The sequence below is a fragment of the Periplaneta americana genome, chromosome 5 (genome assembly GCF_040183065.1).
Source record: "Periplaneta americana isolate PAMFEO1 chromosome 5, P.americana_PAMFEO1_priV1, whole genome shotgun sequence".
Taxonomy (NCBI): domain Eukaryota; kingdom Metazoa; phylum Arthropoda; class Insecta; order Blattodea; family Blattidae; genus Periplaneta; species Periplaneta americana.
In genome coordinates, this window is record NC_091121.1 from 114,595,542 (window position 1) to 114,612,814 (window position 17,273).

Below are 17,273 nucleotides of genomic sequence, written 5' to 3' on the forward strand. Positions count from 1 at the left end.
ATAAAATCTTTGAGAAACTATTTGCAAGAAAAAAAAAGTAAGTTTGCAATTTGTGACCATCTGTACTTTGCAGTAATTCTGTGCATTACTGTCAGATGCTGTTTTTCTCCACCATATGTTTTGATCAGAACTTCTTTTGTACTCTGTAACTGTGTAATTAAATGACATAGGAGTCTTCTCAGCAAACCCAATATGAGCCATTATATTTTATGTACTGAAGTACATATGATATTTCCATGCAGAAATTCATCATATGATGAAAGATGAATAAAACAGAGAAAAATTCTCCCCGGTACTGGGATTTGAACCCGGGTTTTCAGTTCTCCGTGCTAATGCTCTATCCACTAAGCCACCCCAGATTCCCATCCCGATGTCAGATTGAATCCTCTCAGTTTAAGTTCCACCTCTTGGGTTCCTAGTGGATAGAGCGTCAGCACATAGAGTTGAAAACCTGGGTTCAAATCCCAGTGCCGGAGAGAATTTTTCTGTTCCACTCATCTTTCATCATATGACGGAGAATTTCTGCACGGAAATATATGTACTTTGGTACATCATAATAATATATGATATGCGAAAAAAAATGAAAAATAATCACTTTGTGATTTAAGACAGTGCTTACTCAGTCGGATCCCGGCCACTTAGTCACTCATAACGAGTGCATCTCTGCACATGTATGGACATTGTGCCATTGTCATACATATATATGACGCAGTGCATGAGGGTGGGCCACTCACTAAAGGGACTTTAAACTGAGAGGATTCAATTCGACATCGCGATGGGAATCCGGTGTGGCTTATGGATAGAGCATCAGCATGTAGAGCTGAAAGCCCAGGTTCAAATCCTGGTGCCGGAGAGAATTTTTCTCTGTTCCACTAATCTTTCATCATATGAGACATTATCAGTTTTTCATGAAACATCATTGGAAGCGATTTGGTCAAATTTAAATTCAAGACTTATTACAGAAAACTATCACATCAAGTCATTTCAAGTTCAGTAATATTCCCAACCACCTAGTTGCGTGAAAAACGATTTTCCACAATGACAAACTTGAAAATAAAACCAAAGAATAGACTTCAAGTGACGACTTTCATGTGACATATTCTACAGAGGTGGACTCAGTGACCAGGCCCTAGTATAGGTGTGTCTATTTTGAAGAAATGCCTATACATTTAACAATAATTACCTTTCTTCTTATCCATTTTATTTCTTTTACTTTACTTCTTTGTTTGCAAGTGGGCTTGCTGGGTCACAGAAAAAAGTCATAGTTCAAGTGGGTCACAAGTTAAAAAGTATTGAAGACCACTGATCTACAGTAGAATTTACCTACATCAGCAAGATCAAATTAAAGATTCTGTACAGTTTAAAGCTTTTCATTCAAACACTTATAGCTCGACAACCATTCGATATAGACGACATATTTGTACAAAACTTTTTTGTTCAAAATTACTATTTCCCAGATTGACCTTTTCTCTTGAACACCTGTATATCAAATGACAAAAAATCTTAAGAAAATAGCAGAAGTCCTAAAATCTACACTAACACAAAAGGTCAACGTTTTTATGGGAAACTGAATGACTACTCCTTTGTCTTGTGTTGTCAACTGGACATTACAATGACTGATCCAAGCAGTAATGTCAGTGAAGACAATGGCTAGTAACACAGAATCATGCGACATTTTTTATATTACCAGATAATTAGACAATTGTTCTATGTGCTGAATAAAGTTATAAAACAGAGGTTATCTTATGACTTTCATACACACATTAATGCTAATGCAAACAATAACTCACCATAAGGGGTGGCACACCAGGCCCGAAAGGTCTTGGTGGAGGTGGGGGCAAACCTCGGGGATCTCTACCGTAACGTCTGTACCATTCAAAATATTCCACTTCTTCCTCATAACGCCGCCGCTCCTCCCAATACATTCGTTCTTCCTCCTCCATCATCCTGTGCATTAAAAATTACATCTTATTTACTGATTAAAAATTACAGCCTAACCTCATTTTACATTGCTGCCATATGTTTTTCCATCACTTAAATAGCATTCTTAGTTTCTTCAATACTCACAATACATAGTTTTTAATGTACTTTTACACCAGTCACATTTAAAATCCTTTGCAATTCACGCAAATACCTGTATGAGATTCAGTCGAACTGTTTTGATATAAAATGGTACTCAACTATAATTAGAAACATAAGTTGGACACTTTTTCAATGACGTCTATAATATAGAATCTATGAATTTCGGTTCCAACAATTAACACTACCGTCAGCTGCTGATGGTTTTAACAGGATGTTCATGAACTGTAACTGACTGGCATTACTTTTTAGTACAATTTGTTTAAATCTTGTACTACAGACTAACCGAATTTGTTGGGTTGTGTGAATACACGTAATTATTTACCTTAGTCTAATATACTATTAGATTGACTACAAATCTTCGGGCTTATTTCTACAATTTCAATAGCATCTATATATCTTAATTTACAATTTTTTCCTCTCTCAAAATGCAAACATAGAATGAAACATTACAGTATTTCTGAATTTCAGCATTTTGTCATTGTCATTGAACACTCAATAAGACTTATTAGCTTGTTTTCGTATTACTGGTTCCATTGTGTCACAAACAAACCTGCACAATAGAAAATATATATATAAATGTATCTGTTTCTTACCATTTAGTTCACAAAAACTATCAAAACACACAGAACACAACAACATGAGCACACTATTAATTCTTACTGTGATTTTCTAATTAGTATGTAATTACCACAAAAAAAGTGATAGATTTATAAGACTGCAGAGTCCTGTAGGTGAAACAATTATGGAAGTGTCTATGTCTAAAAAAAATAAAACTCCAATCTAGATATAAAACCTTTTAAGAAAACACACTGATGATACACTTCGATAGCATGAGCCACACACTTCCATGACACGAGCCACAATATGTGAAAAATGCTTTACAATTTTATATTCACTAGTATAGGAACCAATTTCTATTGTACCTACCATTACCATTAGACTTTCTCTTAAATAATATAGTGTAGCAAAACTAAAACCAGCTTGATCATTCACGCAGTGGTGTTGAAAATCTCTTGTACATTATTTACTATTTTCCAGTGATTGATATTTTGTGTACTAATTCCACAGACCCGCTAAAAAAAATTTCACATTGTGCAGGAGAAATTGGGAAGATGAGAAAAATCATTTGCATAAACTGATCACAGCAACACAGCAGAGGACGAGTACGAGATCATTTAATTAGAGTCGGGCAGACTGCCTCATATTATCGCCCGTTCTCGGTTGCGTAATCTCCACAGTCTCGCTTAGTGCGCGCGTACCGAATGTAGCCAATGACTCATTGATAGAGAACACGAGATTCTCTTGCTCCCGAGATTACCGATACTAGATCACTCCCGACAGTCTCGGAGGTCTAGACGGGACTGTAGTACTGATAAGCAAGCGATATCGCTCGGGCCGCGCTCCTATAGGAAGCATTGGCTTATACACTTCCCGGTTCTTTAAATATATATCATGTCGTAGCTCCTATAATACTTGATCAATCACGCTGTAATTTTTTGGATTGATAGCTCAATGTCTAAGGAAAACGTAGGAAAAAAAATCGAACTGAAAATATTTTTTGGAAAGTGAGAAAAAAAATATTAACTTCGATGGAGATTGATGTGTTCAGAATAGACATTTGCAACTTCACCTTTGTAGGCTGATAACTTTTTTGTTTTTCACGTTAGATGGGGGGTCAAAGCGAGAGAAATGTTGAGAAAGGATGGAAATTACTTTTAAAAGTGATGGCCACTCAAAATTTTTACCGGTTCTCGAATAACGGCGAGTTAACCTGTTAGCGCAGGACTCATGACTCAAACGTTTGTTCCGTAAAATTTGTACGGAACCCTTCAACGCATGAAAACTCGTTATTGTACGGATAGTATTAATTGATATTTTAATAAAGATAGTTGAAAATGAGGCTATATAGTCCAAGATGGTTTACACTTTATAGTAATTAGGCTATCTTTATAGCAACTAAATAAAAAAAATTGTTTGTAACACAATGATATGAAACATGAAAATATTAAAAGCTGGTTCACAATAAACCGAGAACGGAAACGGCAACGAGAACTAGAACGGAAATATTTTTAAAATAAATGTATTTAAAGGTAAGCATTCACAATTAACGATTCTGAATGCTCACATTTAAATACTGTACATTTATTTTAACATTATTTCCGTTCTCGTTTCCGTTCCCGGTTTATTGTGAACCAGCCTATACTATAGAAAACTACACTTTCTATTGGTGCACGTTATAAATTATTGTTACAGAACAATCATTATTGTATTCTAGCCATGTTACAATATAAAATTATATAGGCCTATATGATTTACAATAATTATCCTATGTTATAGGAATGACAATAACAAATTAAGAATTAATCAGATTTCTAATACTTGTACCTAATGATAACTTACAAGATAGCAATAAATAATAACCATCATAATAATCCTGATAATCATAATCTTAATCATCCTAATGATTACGATAATGATGATAACAGTAATACTACTAATAATAATGATATAATGATAATAATAATAATAATAATAATAATAATAATAATAATAATAATAATAACAATCGCTGTAGAGTAACGGTTGGCACACCTGACTGTGAAACGATCGGCTTCCGGTTCGAATCTTGGTTGGGTCAAGTTAAGACTGATTCACAATAAACCGAGAACGGAAACGACAACGATAACGGAAATATTGTTAAAATAAATACATTTAAATGTGAGCATTCACAATTAACTTTCACGTTCCCGTTTCCGGGCTCCGGCAATCTTCTCGTTAATTGTGAATGTTCACATTTAAATACATTTATTTTAATACTAGCTGTACCCGTGCGCTCCGCTGCACTTATTAGAAATAAATATAAAGTAATTACATAATTAAAATAGGACGTTTGATCCAGGGAACATTCGTGTTTGATAGAAGAATAAATCGTTTAATATGTTACTTAATTTAAATTGTATTTAAATAATTAAAATGCTACCATTTTGGTCCAGAGACCACTCATTTGGTGCAAATAAAACTCGTTTAACATTTTTCTAAATTAGTCTTGAATGCATCCTTTAATAAATCACTCCAAATTAATAGAATTGATTGTGTAAAAATGTAAGAATTCACGATCTCCTATGCACTACTGCCATAGAACGAATAAATTTGTTTTTCTTCCTACTAAAAAATTTAATAGTTTGCACATAGCAGGTACGGAACAACGACGCTATAATCTGAGGCGGCGGTGGAAATGTATTGTATTGTTATTTTAAAACTCTTTTATATCCTTAAATATCAGACCTATCAAAATTTTGCCTGGAATAAAACTTATCGACAATCATTTTTGAAGAACCTTCTGTTATGTAACATTTTTCACAAAAATCAATAATAAGCGAGATATTTCGGTTTATTTAATTCAGGCCGCCTTATAACCCGCCCCCCCTTTTAAATAAAGTATTTTGAATGCTACATAGCCTAAAATCTAAGTTATAACGAACTTAATTTATATTCCAATTTTCACTGAAATCCGTTCAGCCATTATCGCCTGAAAAGGTAACAAACATACAGACAGACAGACAGACAGACTTAAATATCAGTCCTATCAAAATTTTGCCTGGAATAAAACTTATCGGAAATCGTTTTTAAAGAAATTTTTGTTATGTAACATTTTTCACAAAAATCAATAATAAGCGAGATATTTCGGTTTATTTAATTCAGGCCCCCTTATAACCCCCCTTTTAAATAAAGTATTTTGAATGCCATATAGCCTAAAATCTACGTTACAACGAACTTAATTTATGTTCCAATTTTCATCGAAATCCATTCAGCCATTATCGCGTGAAAAGGTAACAAACATCCAGACAGACAGACATACAAACAAAAATTAAAAAAAAAAAGTTATTTTCGGTTTCAGGATGATTAATTAATTATATATGTTAACACCAATTATTTTTGGAAAAGCGAAAATTACCAGAAAAATTTCGCTTACAGATTTATTATTAGTATAGATTATTTCTCGTTGTCGTTTCCGTTCCCGGTTTATTGTGAACCAGCCTTTACCTGGCTGAGGTTTCTCGCCTCAACCCATTGAGAGCAAATGCTGGGTAACTTTCGGCGCTGGACCCTGGACTCATTTCGCTGGCATTATCATCTCATTCAGACTCTGGATAGCTATAGCAGTTGATAAAGCGTCGTAAAGTAACTAATTTAATAATAATAATAATAATAATAATAATAATAATAATAATAATAACCCTCTTTTATTCTCTGTTGTTATGATAAAGCAAATATAAATGACACTCAGGAGGAAACGCAGAATAAATATGGGGGGAAATGCCTGTTATTATTCCGTTGAGAAGCTTTTGTCACCCAGCCTGCTCTCAAAAAACTTGAAAGTTAGAATTTATAAAACAGTTATATTACCGGTTGTTCTGTATGGTTGTGAAATTTGGACTCTCACTTTGAGGAACAGAGGTTAAGGGTGTTCGAGAATAAGATTCTTAGGAAGATATTTGGGGCTAAGAGGGATGGAGAATGGAGGAAGTTGCACAACGCAGAACTGCACGCATTGTACTATCACCTGACATAATTAGGAATATTAAATTCAGAGGTTTGAAATGGGCAGAACATCTAGCATGTATGGGCGAATCCAGAAATGGATATAGAGTGTTAGTTGGATGGCCAGAGGGAAAGGACGTTTGGAGAGGCAGAGACGTAGATGGGAAGATAATATAAAAATGGATATGATGGTAGAGACTGAATCTTGCTCAGGATAGAGACCGATGGCGGGCTTATGTGAGAGCAGCAATGAACCTCCGGGTTCCTTAAAATGCATTTGTAAGTAATTATGATCAATTTGTGAAAGGATCTACTCTGTTTCGTAATTCTGTCCTTCCTCTTGCAAAAGTGTTTCCATTTCACATGCAGCATTTTATCAGTTGGGAAACAAAAATATCTTTTGTCAGAGTCTTTGGTCCTTTATAATAATATAAATAAGTATTAATTATTTTAGTTCGTCCTTACATAGCACAATAATTACCCATGCTGATGAAGATGCCGTTGCATAACAACGAAACATCCAGATGTGAACGCGCAATATAATAATACAATCGTGTGTTATCCATTACTATAGCGTATACAAAACACTATCGAATGATTAAATATGCAATGTCAACGAAATGCTGATAGCGAGAAAGTATATCATAGCTCCAACCATAACTTGTTATTGTTTTAGACTAGCTTAGGATTAGGTAACGGCTGAAAGTGCTGCATTATTTTGCTTCTCCAGAAAGGCAATAAGTAGTTCATTAAAATAGTGTGCCTTCTGTAAGAATGTCGACAATCATAATGTGCTGTATTATTGCATACCACACTGCTGTGCCTTCTTAAATTACTTTATGAACATTAATATTTCAGAAAGAGTCACGAATTTCAGTGATGAGCGGCGATTAAGCCGGCAGTCAGTGTACGCATTTCGTAACGATAAGTCGGCAGTGCGATAACAGGCCGGGACCCGGTATTCCTCGTTCCCGAGAGTGCCAATCTCGAGAATACGATTCTCGGAACTGGCGTTATCGGCCAGCCAGTCTCGCCTACGAGACGAGCGGGAGTAAGAGGCTGTTTGCCCGACTCTACATTTAATAACAGCCTTGCCACTTCATCTTTGGGCCTTTTCTCGTGAGCAAAGCAATTTAATCCAAAACTGAAGTCGATAATACTGTACTTTACATTTTTTCATGTTACATCATTTTCTTACAATGGAACCGTTAGTAAAGCTAACGTTTAATCTTTTGCTTACACGGATTATCCACAGCAGGTGTATTGATGTAAAGCTATGAAAACTTACTTGGAATGCCACTTACACACAGCCCATACCTGAGCTAATCAACAGTTTCTTCTTCATATTACATTTGGTTCGATTTAAAATGTACGTCTATATACTGGGTAAATAGATTGTAGAGAAACTACAATGCAGTGATCTGGCTCTAATCAGGGCTAATAGTTATGCAGGCCGCTTCCTAAAGTTGACACACATTGCAACATCAGTAATTCCGACACACCACAAAGTATTAATGCAAAATATTACTAAATTATAAGTTAAAACATTCACTCAGCCAAATTAAGAGGGGAGATGCCTTCCCATTCCAAACATATCACACCTGTTTATAAAGTGACATCACTAGCTACAGTTTCAGTGAAGAAATACGTACTATGTTTTTCCAGTTGCTATTTTTCGTTCAAGTGGATTATTTCTGTACAAAAGTTGAAGCAAAAGGCAAGAACCATGCTCCCATTACACAGGATTCTGTGTCAGCACCATGCAGCAGACTATTCTACGAACCAATTTCATACAGTATTCGAGGATAATTATTATAGATAATATAATTAGTTTTCATTTTATCTATAAATCATCATGAAATCAAATCTATTTCGTGAATAGAATATATAGATATTATATTTACTCGAGTAATTTTCCCCCTCAAGTAATTCCCTCCAAGACTTTTAGGACATGTTTTTCGGAATTTTATTTCCTTCGTGTAAGAGACCTTTAAGTAAAACTGAACCCTTCTTTTCCCTTCAAGATTCCAAGTATAAAAAAATGAATATGGGAAACCTAATGTCTTTCTTCATTCATCCCTTATAGTGTAATGAAAAATGTCTATGAAGTGAAGCCTTCCATATCATCTCATAGCTAACAAGGTTCAAATATCTTGTGTGTCATATGAAGGGAAACAGGTTCGAGACTCATTCCAGCGATTTTTTTTTAATTTCCTGAATAATGTTAAAATGGAGTTTTACTGAGCCTTGGGACTGACGTTTAACAAAAAGGAAAATAATTACTGCCAAACTACTCTCAGTTATTACTAGCCTTGACCTGCCCTCCTGCACCCAAAGTTAATTGAAAGATAGTTTGTTCCCTCCTCCCTACCCCCCCCCCAAAAAAAACAATTCTGAGAGGGAGGAAAAAGAGTCCTCTGAAACTTCATTTTAATGTTATTATGAACGTAAACTAATCTGATCAGTTTATGTTAGTATCTACTCATACTTGTTAATAATGCCAGTTTCACAAGATTTAATTGCATTTAACACATTTTCGGGAATAAACAGTACAATTCAACCATCGACTGTTCTTAGCTAAAACTTTCTTAAGTAAGTAAGTAATCGAATTACTTTGTCTATTTTTAAAAAAATCCGTGGCACTATAGCCTTTTAAGGTCCTAGACCGACCAGTTGGCTGCTGGCCTCTCATCCACATGCCGAAGCAGAGGTGACGATCATCCAACCAGGATAAAGATATGTGGTTTATCATGTGGTTAGCACAATGATCCCCTCCCAGCCATTATAGCTTGCTTTCATTATCCGATTTTGCAATCATAGCTCCATAAGTTCAATCCAATGCTGATTGAGAACCAGTCCCATACACTGACCAAACTTTCATGAGAAAAGAACTCAAATGCACATTCTGTAATGCAAGTCCTAGACAGGATGCCATAGACAACGCCACAGCACGGGACCTATTTTTTTAACACTATATAAATTGTCATTAATATTCCTTACATTAACGTATTATCAGTACTGTTCACTAAATCTAGTTTCTTCAGTTCTTTCCTTTCAGAAAAACCACTCTTTTTTCTTCCCAGACATGTAATAGCTCCCTCTGTGTCATCTGCACACCTAAATCTGAAATATGTGTATACAGTGAAACCTCTCCTTACGGACATCTCCAAGATACTGACACTTCTCATATACAGACAGATTTTTATGTCCTAACTGAAATAATATAGAAATAATGATAAATTCAACTCTCGTTTACGGACACTCTCAGATACGGACACGGACAGCTGTTTCACAGTCCTAAAGCTTACTTACCTCCTGATTGCGGACAGAACTTGGAGTTCAAGACGTAATGTGTTACAAAAATGGAAAATTTAGTTTTGAGAACTGTACAGAAATTCCTTAACATAAAAGAAGACAATAAGAGTCTCATAGGCTACCCCTTGTTAGCTGGAAGCGGGTGGATAAACAAAGTCAAATAAAATTTAACCTGCCTGATGGGTCCAAGGTTTCCGCGATCGTGAAATTATATTTGACACATGATAGAGTTAGTAGAATTATTCTCTTCACTTCAATCAGTTGTTCTGTTTCGAAGAGATATGGCACCTGAACGTAAAGCAGCATTGTCAGAGAGACTAAACGGAGCGGAGAACTCCACTAGACTGGTTGCGTGCTCCGGTGCTTCCACAGACATAAGCAAGTTCACGCTCCGATCTAGCTCCACAACCGGTTTTGGAGCTTACAACTCTGACACTACTGACGTAAAGGTTAAGTTGAAAACTGTAAATTACAGTACTGCATAACTGTATGACTAGAATAAAATTGCATGGCACTACTGTATTTTCCTTTTTCAGTCTTATCTACTGTAGGTCAAAGTTGTAAAGAATTTATTGTAGTATACTGTATTTAGAATTAAACTACAGCAATACATTTCATTTAAAGCGTGAAGGGATAAATAATGCATATTATAAATTTACTGTTAGATTGGAGAGCCTCCCACCCAATAAAGGACACCTCTCAAATGCGGACAGATAGTTACGTCTCTTCGATGTCCGTAAATGAGAGGTTCACTGTATATCCTAAAGTGGCACTAACCTAACATTACTTCAAGGTCAAGCCAAATAATACCCATAGGTGTTGGAGTAAATATTCCACATTCTGTTAAACCCAAACATTGGTCCCAAGGCTGTAGAACTCCATTTTAACGTTATTCAAGAAAAAGAAACTCGCTGGGATGAGGCTTGAATCCTCTCCCTTTCACATGACAGGCAGACAGCTGAACTGTCTGAATAGCTTCTGAGCAGCATGTTAATCTCCTTACAAACGTTATTATGAGTATTGCGCTATGAAAAGACTTCAAAGAGTTGGGTCATTACTTTTTTCTGGTACTGTACATAAGCTTAGTAAATGTCATTCATTTCATCTATGCACATCCTCGGAAAAAATACAGGAAGGAGTCCTACTATTATACTGAACAGTTCAAAGGAAGGAAATAATAAAAGCCATAATGTGGGATGCAACAATTTCACAATACTTTTAAAATAATGTACAGTAAAAGCATTTTTTCACTTTTTAAGGTGATTGTAAAGACAAAGTTATAGTAAGTAATTATAACGCAAATTGAGTAAGGAAACTTCTGTCAGTTCAATATTACTTGAGGAGGAGAAAGTGATCTATTTACCTCTCTTCATCACGTCGTCTCCAATATTCGTCCCTCATCTGTTGTCTTCGAAGTTTTTCCTCTTGCAACTTACGTTGCCGCAGTGAAGGCTTTACATCAACAACTAGTTCTGGATTCACTTTCTTCTTGTATTGAAGTCTATGACGACGTCCTTTCATATGCATCTCCTTTGCATTTGGATCGTTGAACCGGCATTCACATAACTTGCAGTTGAAACTGATCACCTTACCTGTTGTAAAAGAATTTTTGGACTTATTAGTGATAATCTACATCATTAAACAAAGCATGAGACATTACAGATGTCACTGTTATTTTTCTGATTTATATGCAAGTCGCACGTAGCTAGTAAAATTGTGTGAATAAAAATGCTACATTTTACTTGTTCTTTTAAAGCCGATATTAAGATAGCAATATGCCATTACATTATAAATACTCAATGAAAAATATTAATTTTAGTAAAAAAGCTTAGGTCAATGCGACTACAATAGTGTTTCTGTTAACTGTGAAAACCAGTAATGTTTCCAGATTAGATAAAAAATCTTCACTGTATAAAACATGTCTTAAAGAGAAAAGCTCTTACAACTTCATTACATAATGCAAAGACATAATGTGAATTCACTGACATGTTATTCTATTATTACACTAATTACTATCATGTATTTATAGTGCCTATTTTAGAAAATGTGTATATTTTACACTATTTTTGCAAACACATTTAGGTTCATCATTTTTAGAATTTTCATAACACAGTCCAGATTTAAGTGAAGTGTTTGAAGCTTATAATGTCACACATTTTATAGCAGTTTCAGAATAAGAAGGCATATGGCCTAAGCCAATTGAGTGCTAGCAGCAGTACAATGTTGTCAGAGATGTCACAGGGTGCACAAGACGTGGAAGACAGAGACAACAGATATGGACAAAAAATATCAGTTGCTGCTCGCTGCAGTGAGCGGGCAGGTCGAGATCTGTTCCTTCATTGTGTGTAATGTTTAAATATAATTACTCTTACTGAAGTAATTTTCATCCCAATTTTTATTACTTCTTCATTTCACAGATCAGTAGATCTTGGAGTCACTAACTTGCGAAATAAAGTGACATATGTAGAAATTTACTTTGCTAATGTCTGAGAAAGAATGTCTTAATTCTGTCTCAGACTTCCTTGTACAGCAAAGATGAATTAATTATTGTTTATTTCTCCAGAGCAGGCATGTCAAAACTCTGCACATTGTGCAGTCGCACACATTGTGCACTTGTCTCTGTGCAATGTGCAGCAGTTCCTATTCCCCTACCTGGAGGGAGTGAATCGGCTTGGAGGGGAACATGACAGGACTGTACATTACCTGCAGTAGCAGAACAGCTTTGGTTTCAGTAACAGATCAGTACGGGTGTGCTCATTGAGCTGTGATTGTGAATGCATTATGAAAAATAAAGCGAGGAGTCCACATATATAACGAATAAGAGAAATCGCGAATCATATAACATAACTGTTATGTTTTCCTCAGCCAATAGTAATTATTTTGAAATGAAAGGCTTTCATCATATCATGTGGACCTAATAGTGATGTGAGAATTTAAAGCAGATTAGTAAAGTTCTCAAAATATGATATTCGCCTGCTCTTATTTCTTAATCAGTACTCTCACGGCAAAACAAACATGACAATGTTGTTTTGGAGTCTGTACTAACACAATTTTTATTTGATAAGCTGATAAGTGATGAGAATATTGAGTGAGGAATACACGTGAGGGTCTTGAGGTTGTAAGGGAAGGAAGAAAGCAACTATTTGTAAGGCAGAGAAATTTTCTGGAAAAATAATACATAATGGCGAATTTTCCATCTCACATTACTATATTAACTTAATATACTTACGATAACAAATCTTTAAACCTGACAAAGAAAATGTCCTCGCTTCACAGCTTGTGAAGTACTCTTTTAACTCAATTCAGTAATGCTACCCAACTTGCTGATACTTGCTCTCAACGTTTTCCAAATAAACTCTATATAAATTTAAATTCAAGCTTAATTTATCCAACTTATTAATAATAATGTGAATTTATATTAATATACAGCAAGGAAATGATTCCAGTGTAAAAGCCTCACAATGTCCTATTGCATGTAATTGGGAGTAAACTATTTCTTTAATATTTGTGCACCAATGGTCCCAATAATGCTTGAGGAACAATGAAAGAGTATTACTTTGAAATAATCTGTATCTACTACGTAAAATGAAATATTGTGTTCGTTTTTTTGTTTCGAAATTACTGCAATATTTATATTTTCTTCAAATACTGTATACAAATCATGTAAATAAATTATTCTTTACAAAGGATTGTTTTGTGAATTGTAACTGGGTAACTCTATTGTTTCTTGTGTTACAATTGAATCGGTCATTTCAAAAGGTCATGAGTCAAGAAACTGAAATTTTACAGGAGAAAGAAAAAACTACCTACAGCATAAACTACCTAATTTTTAATTCTCATATGATTGTCAATGATTAAAGGAAAATATTGCATTATATACTTTTCATTTAAAACTTTTTGTTTGGCATAAAACACATTTTTAAAATCAATGACCCATGACCTTTTTGCAATGAACGTTCACGTTTGACCAAATAAAATATGTTTTTAGAAAATAATGTTCTAAATACATAAATTGTTTAATACACCAATATACAAAGAATGAGAACACTTATGCGTACTATTTTCATATCATACAGGGTGATTCACGAGGATTTACCGTCCTTTACGGAGCTTATTTCTGAATAAATTTTGAGCAAAAAATGTCATAAAACATAGTTCCTATTCTCAATAATTTCAGAGTTACACTAATTTAAAGTTGTTTGTAAAATACGTTTTTTCTTTAGTTTGAAGGTAAAAGAATAATACAAATAGAGAATAAACCATTGAGAAGTATCATTTAATTTAACTGGCAAGTTTTATGAAACTAAAAATGTGCTGTGAACTCCTTTGTTGCTTCGTACAGACATCTTTTTCTATTTTTAACTAGAAAATTACATTATTCTTATGCACTTATCACAACAATTATTACAAATCACACGACTTCCACCTACTTAATCATTTGCAGTTCAATTTTGCATCCTAATTTACAGTCTTGGAGAGTTTACAACACATTTTAAAAAATGTCGCCGTTCGCTTGAGGACACTTGGCCGCACACTTCTGAACGGCACTCGTCGCTCTATGTAACAGCATACGGCTATCTTTGATTTCTGTAGCGCTCACGCTGGCTGCTGACTGCACGCTGACCAAGATCAGGCCTTCACAGCAATGCGTTCCAATAATGAAACGTAAGTCTGTAAATATTGAGAATAGAACCCATATTTGTATGACATTTTTTGCTCCGAATGTCTTCGGAAATAAGCTCCGTAAAGGACGGAATATCCTCGTGAATCACCCTGTATAGCTGCATTTTATTTAGAACAAGAATGAATTCTCATGAAAATCTACACACTTTGGATAGAAGATAGAATGAGAAAGTAGTTTTTTGTTTGTTTGTTTTTAGTCCTCCTGATCATTTTCAACTTCTTTTCCTCCTTCTGTTGGCCATTCCTGAAGTTGATCGTAAAACTCTGTATACTCAGCTGGAATATATGTACTTCTTCACCTTAAGAATGTTTCCATTTTTTTCAATAATAGGCATCTGTTTTGAAGGGTAAGCCAACTCTGTAGGAAGTACAGGATTCTTGTTGTAACTGTGAAGGAGATTGAATTTCTCTTTGCCGGCACCATCGATGGACTGCTCAGTTTTCATTTGACCAGGGCAGCTTAGGTTGTATTCAAATGCCATCAACTTAGGAGAAAAAGACACTTTATGTACCTTGGGAATTTTTCACATACTTGACTCAGAGAGAAATGTCTTCTTGTAATAAATAGACCAACTTCGCTTAAAGTTCAGTACAGGCACAGCATCAATGGTTTCTACTGTGAACTTACATGACACCTTTTTAATCATAACATATTCCTCAGGTACGTAGACCCTATCATAACTTTTTATCAGTTTCTTTAAGGTCCCAAAATCTCTGTCGTTTGGTAGGAAGCTGTGACTTCTTATTGTAAAGAGTAACGTTATATACTTTGGAATCACTTTGTTGATACAGTGGATATACAAAAGCGAATCATTGTGTTGTTTTTATTTTGACCGGCGCACCTGTCAGATAATAGATGCAGCTCAGTTACATTCTGTGGAATATGCTTCTGGATGTAATAAAACAGAAATGAACATATATTTTCACCTTTCTGTGCTTCGCCTTCGTGATATACATAAAAATGTGAGAGACTAGTTTTTTGATTATGTATGCCAAACACATTGACCCATAACTGTCTCAAATAAAAAATGTTCTGTACAGGAATATTTGGCATTGGCAAATTTTGCATAAAATCAAAGGTCAATCCACAAACATTATTCCCTTTTTGTCTAATTTCAGAAATTTTATTAATATTGACATACAATTTTTTGGACCTTCTACAGTGAACCATCACTTCTGCTACTGCAGCTCGCTTCACAGACTGCAAGATGGGAACTACGTATTATAGCTGATAAAACTTGAAAAATCGGATTCTGACATCTTTCCACAACAAAATCTTACCTTCAAATATGAGTATCAAAGTTTAAATGAAAAGGATACAGGAAACACTACTAATTCCCGCCCATGAACATTTTGAATATAGAATACAAATTTAAAGTTAGTCAGTGCAAAAAGGTCACAAGTCAAAGACTCATGACCTTTCTGCAAGAAGTGGAAATTTCAAGCTTCAATTTCAGCATTGTTTGAAAGTATATTCATGATTTTCTTACGTAGACTGGTCGGGCTACCCCTACATCACAATATTCAATGCATAACTCATTTTCGTAAAAAAGTTGACTCATGACCTTTTTGCAATGACCGATTCAATTATTGTCAAATATAGACAATGACAATAATTGTATTTTTTCCTTCTGCTAAGTATGTTTATAATGACCAAATGTCAATTTAATTGAACACTAGAAGTGTAGAACAGATTTTGTACATCCGTCCCACTAAGAACTGGTAAGAGCAACACGTGAATGACGCAATCTGCACAGACTGGCATTCCGCGCACATACACTGCACCTTCAGTGTCTGATTTCTGACATGCCTGCTACAGAGGAAAGATGAGGTACAGTTTGTTTGTAGGGGCAGCCTACAAATCTAGCAATAATAAAACATAAACATATCTGTAGACACGTAATTTAGGCCGTGTCTCAAAGCTCAAGTCCATACTACACACTAGTGACTAGCAACTAGGTGACTTGTAAACTACACACTAGGGAGCTTTGGAAATGTATGCTTGAAACATGGCCTTCTTTATAGACTATTTTTCTAAAAACCATGACATCACAGTGCAACACTGAATTAAGGTAGTGTCCTAATGCAGTACGAGTTATTTGGAAAAGATAAGGGCTTAATATATTACAATAATGTTTAAAACATTGTACAGAAGGTACTAACAATGACAGTGTTCAAAGTTAACGTGTTATTCTACATTATATTTATATTATTTCCCTTCCAAAGCATTTTCGGATTTCATAACCCCAATTTCTGATGAGGTATCCATGTTTGTTTAGTGAACAAGACAACAATCAAGCAAGCATTTTCGTTTACTAGCTACTACGGACTTAATTGTTATGCACTATGTAGCTTTGGATCAGAACTTCTGACACCACATCGGGCTATTTAGTCAATAATCTAGTTCTCTTCAGCTGAAAATGTAGCTTTCGAGACACGGCCTTAGTATTGATATTGAAGTTGTAAAATATTTTATTTTTCCTCTGTTACATGAAGCCTATTTAATTTAATTCTCTAGCTTATACATACCTAGGGGTCCAGGGTTCTATATTCTGCTTACGAATCTGGCTATAATGCAACGTAATGTGTGTTCATATATAATTCAGTACTCATACTGAAACTGTAGATTATTTTATTTTTCTCTGTTAAAC

At 34.9% G+C, this 17,273-nt stretch overlaps 1 protein-coding gene across 7 annotated transcripts in view; it reads right to left on the minus strand.

Annotated features, from left to right (window-relative positions):
• Window positions 1–17,273, minus strand: part of Zn72D (Zinc-finger protein 72D) — a 140,225-nt gene that overhangs the window by 21,035 nt on the left and 101,917 nt on the right. For all 7 annotated transcript variants that reach the window (XR_011332181.1, XM_069826404.1, XM_069826401.1 and 4 more), the window contains 2 exons: window positions 11,303–11,531; window positions 1,791–1,947 (listed from right to left, as the gene is read on the minus strand). Coding sequence is in view for 6 of the 7 variants with exons in the window: in XM_069826404.1 (XP_069682505.1) it covers window positions 1,791–1,947; window positions 11,303–11,531 (386 nt within the window). In the remaining variant the exon portion in view is untranslated. The remainder of the gene's footprint in view (window positions 1–1,790; window positions 1,948–11,302; window positions 11,532–17,273) is intronic.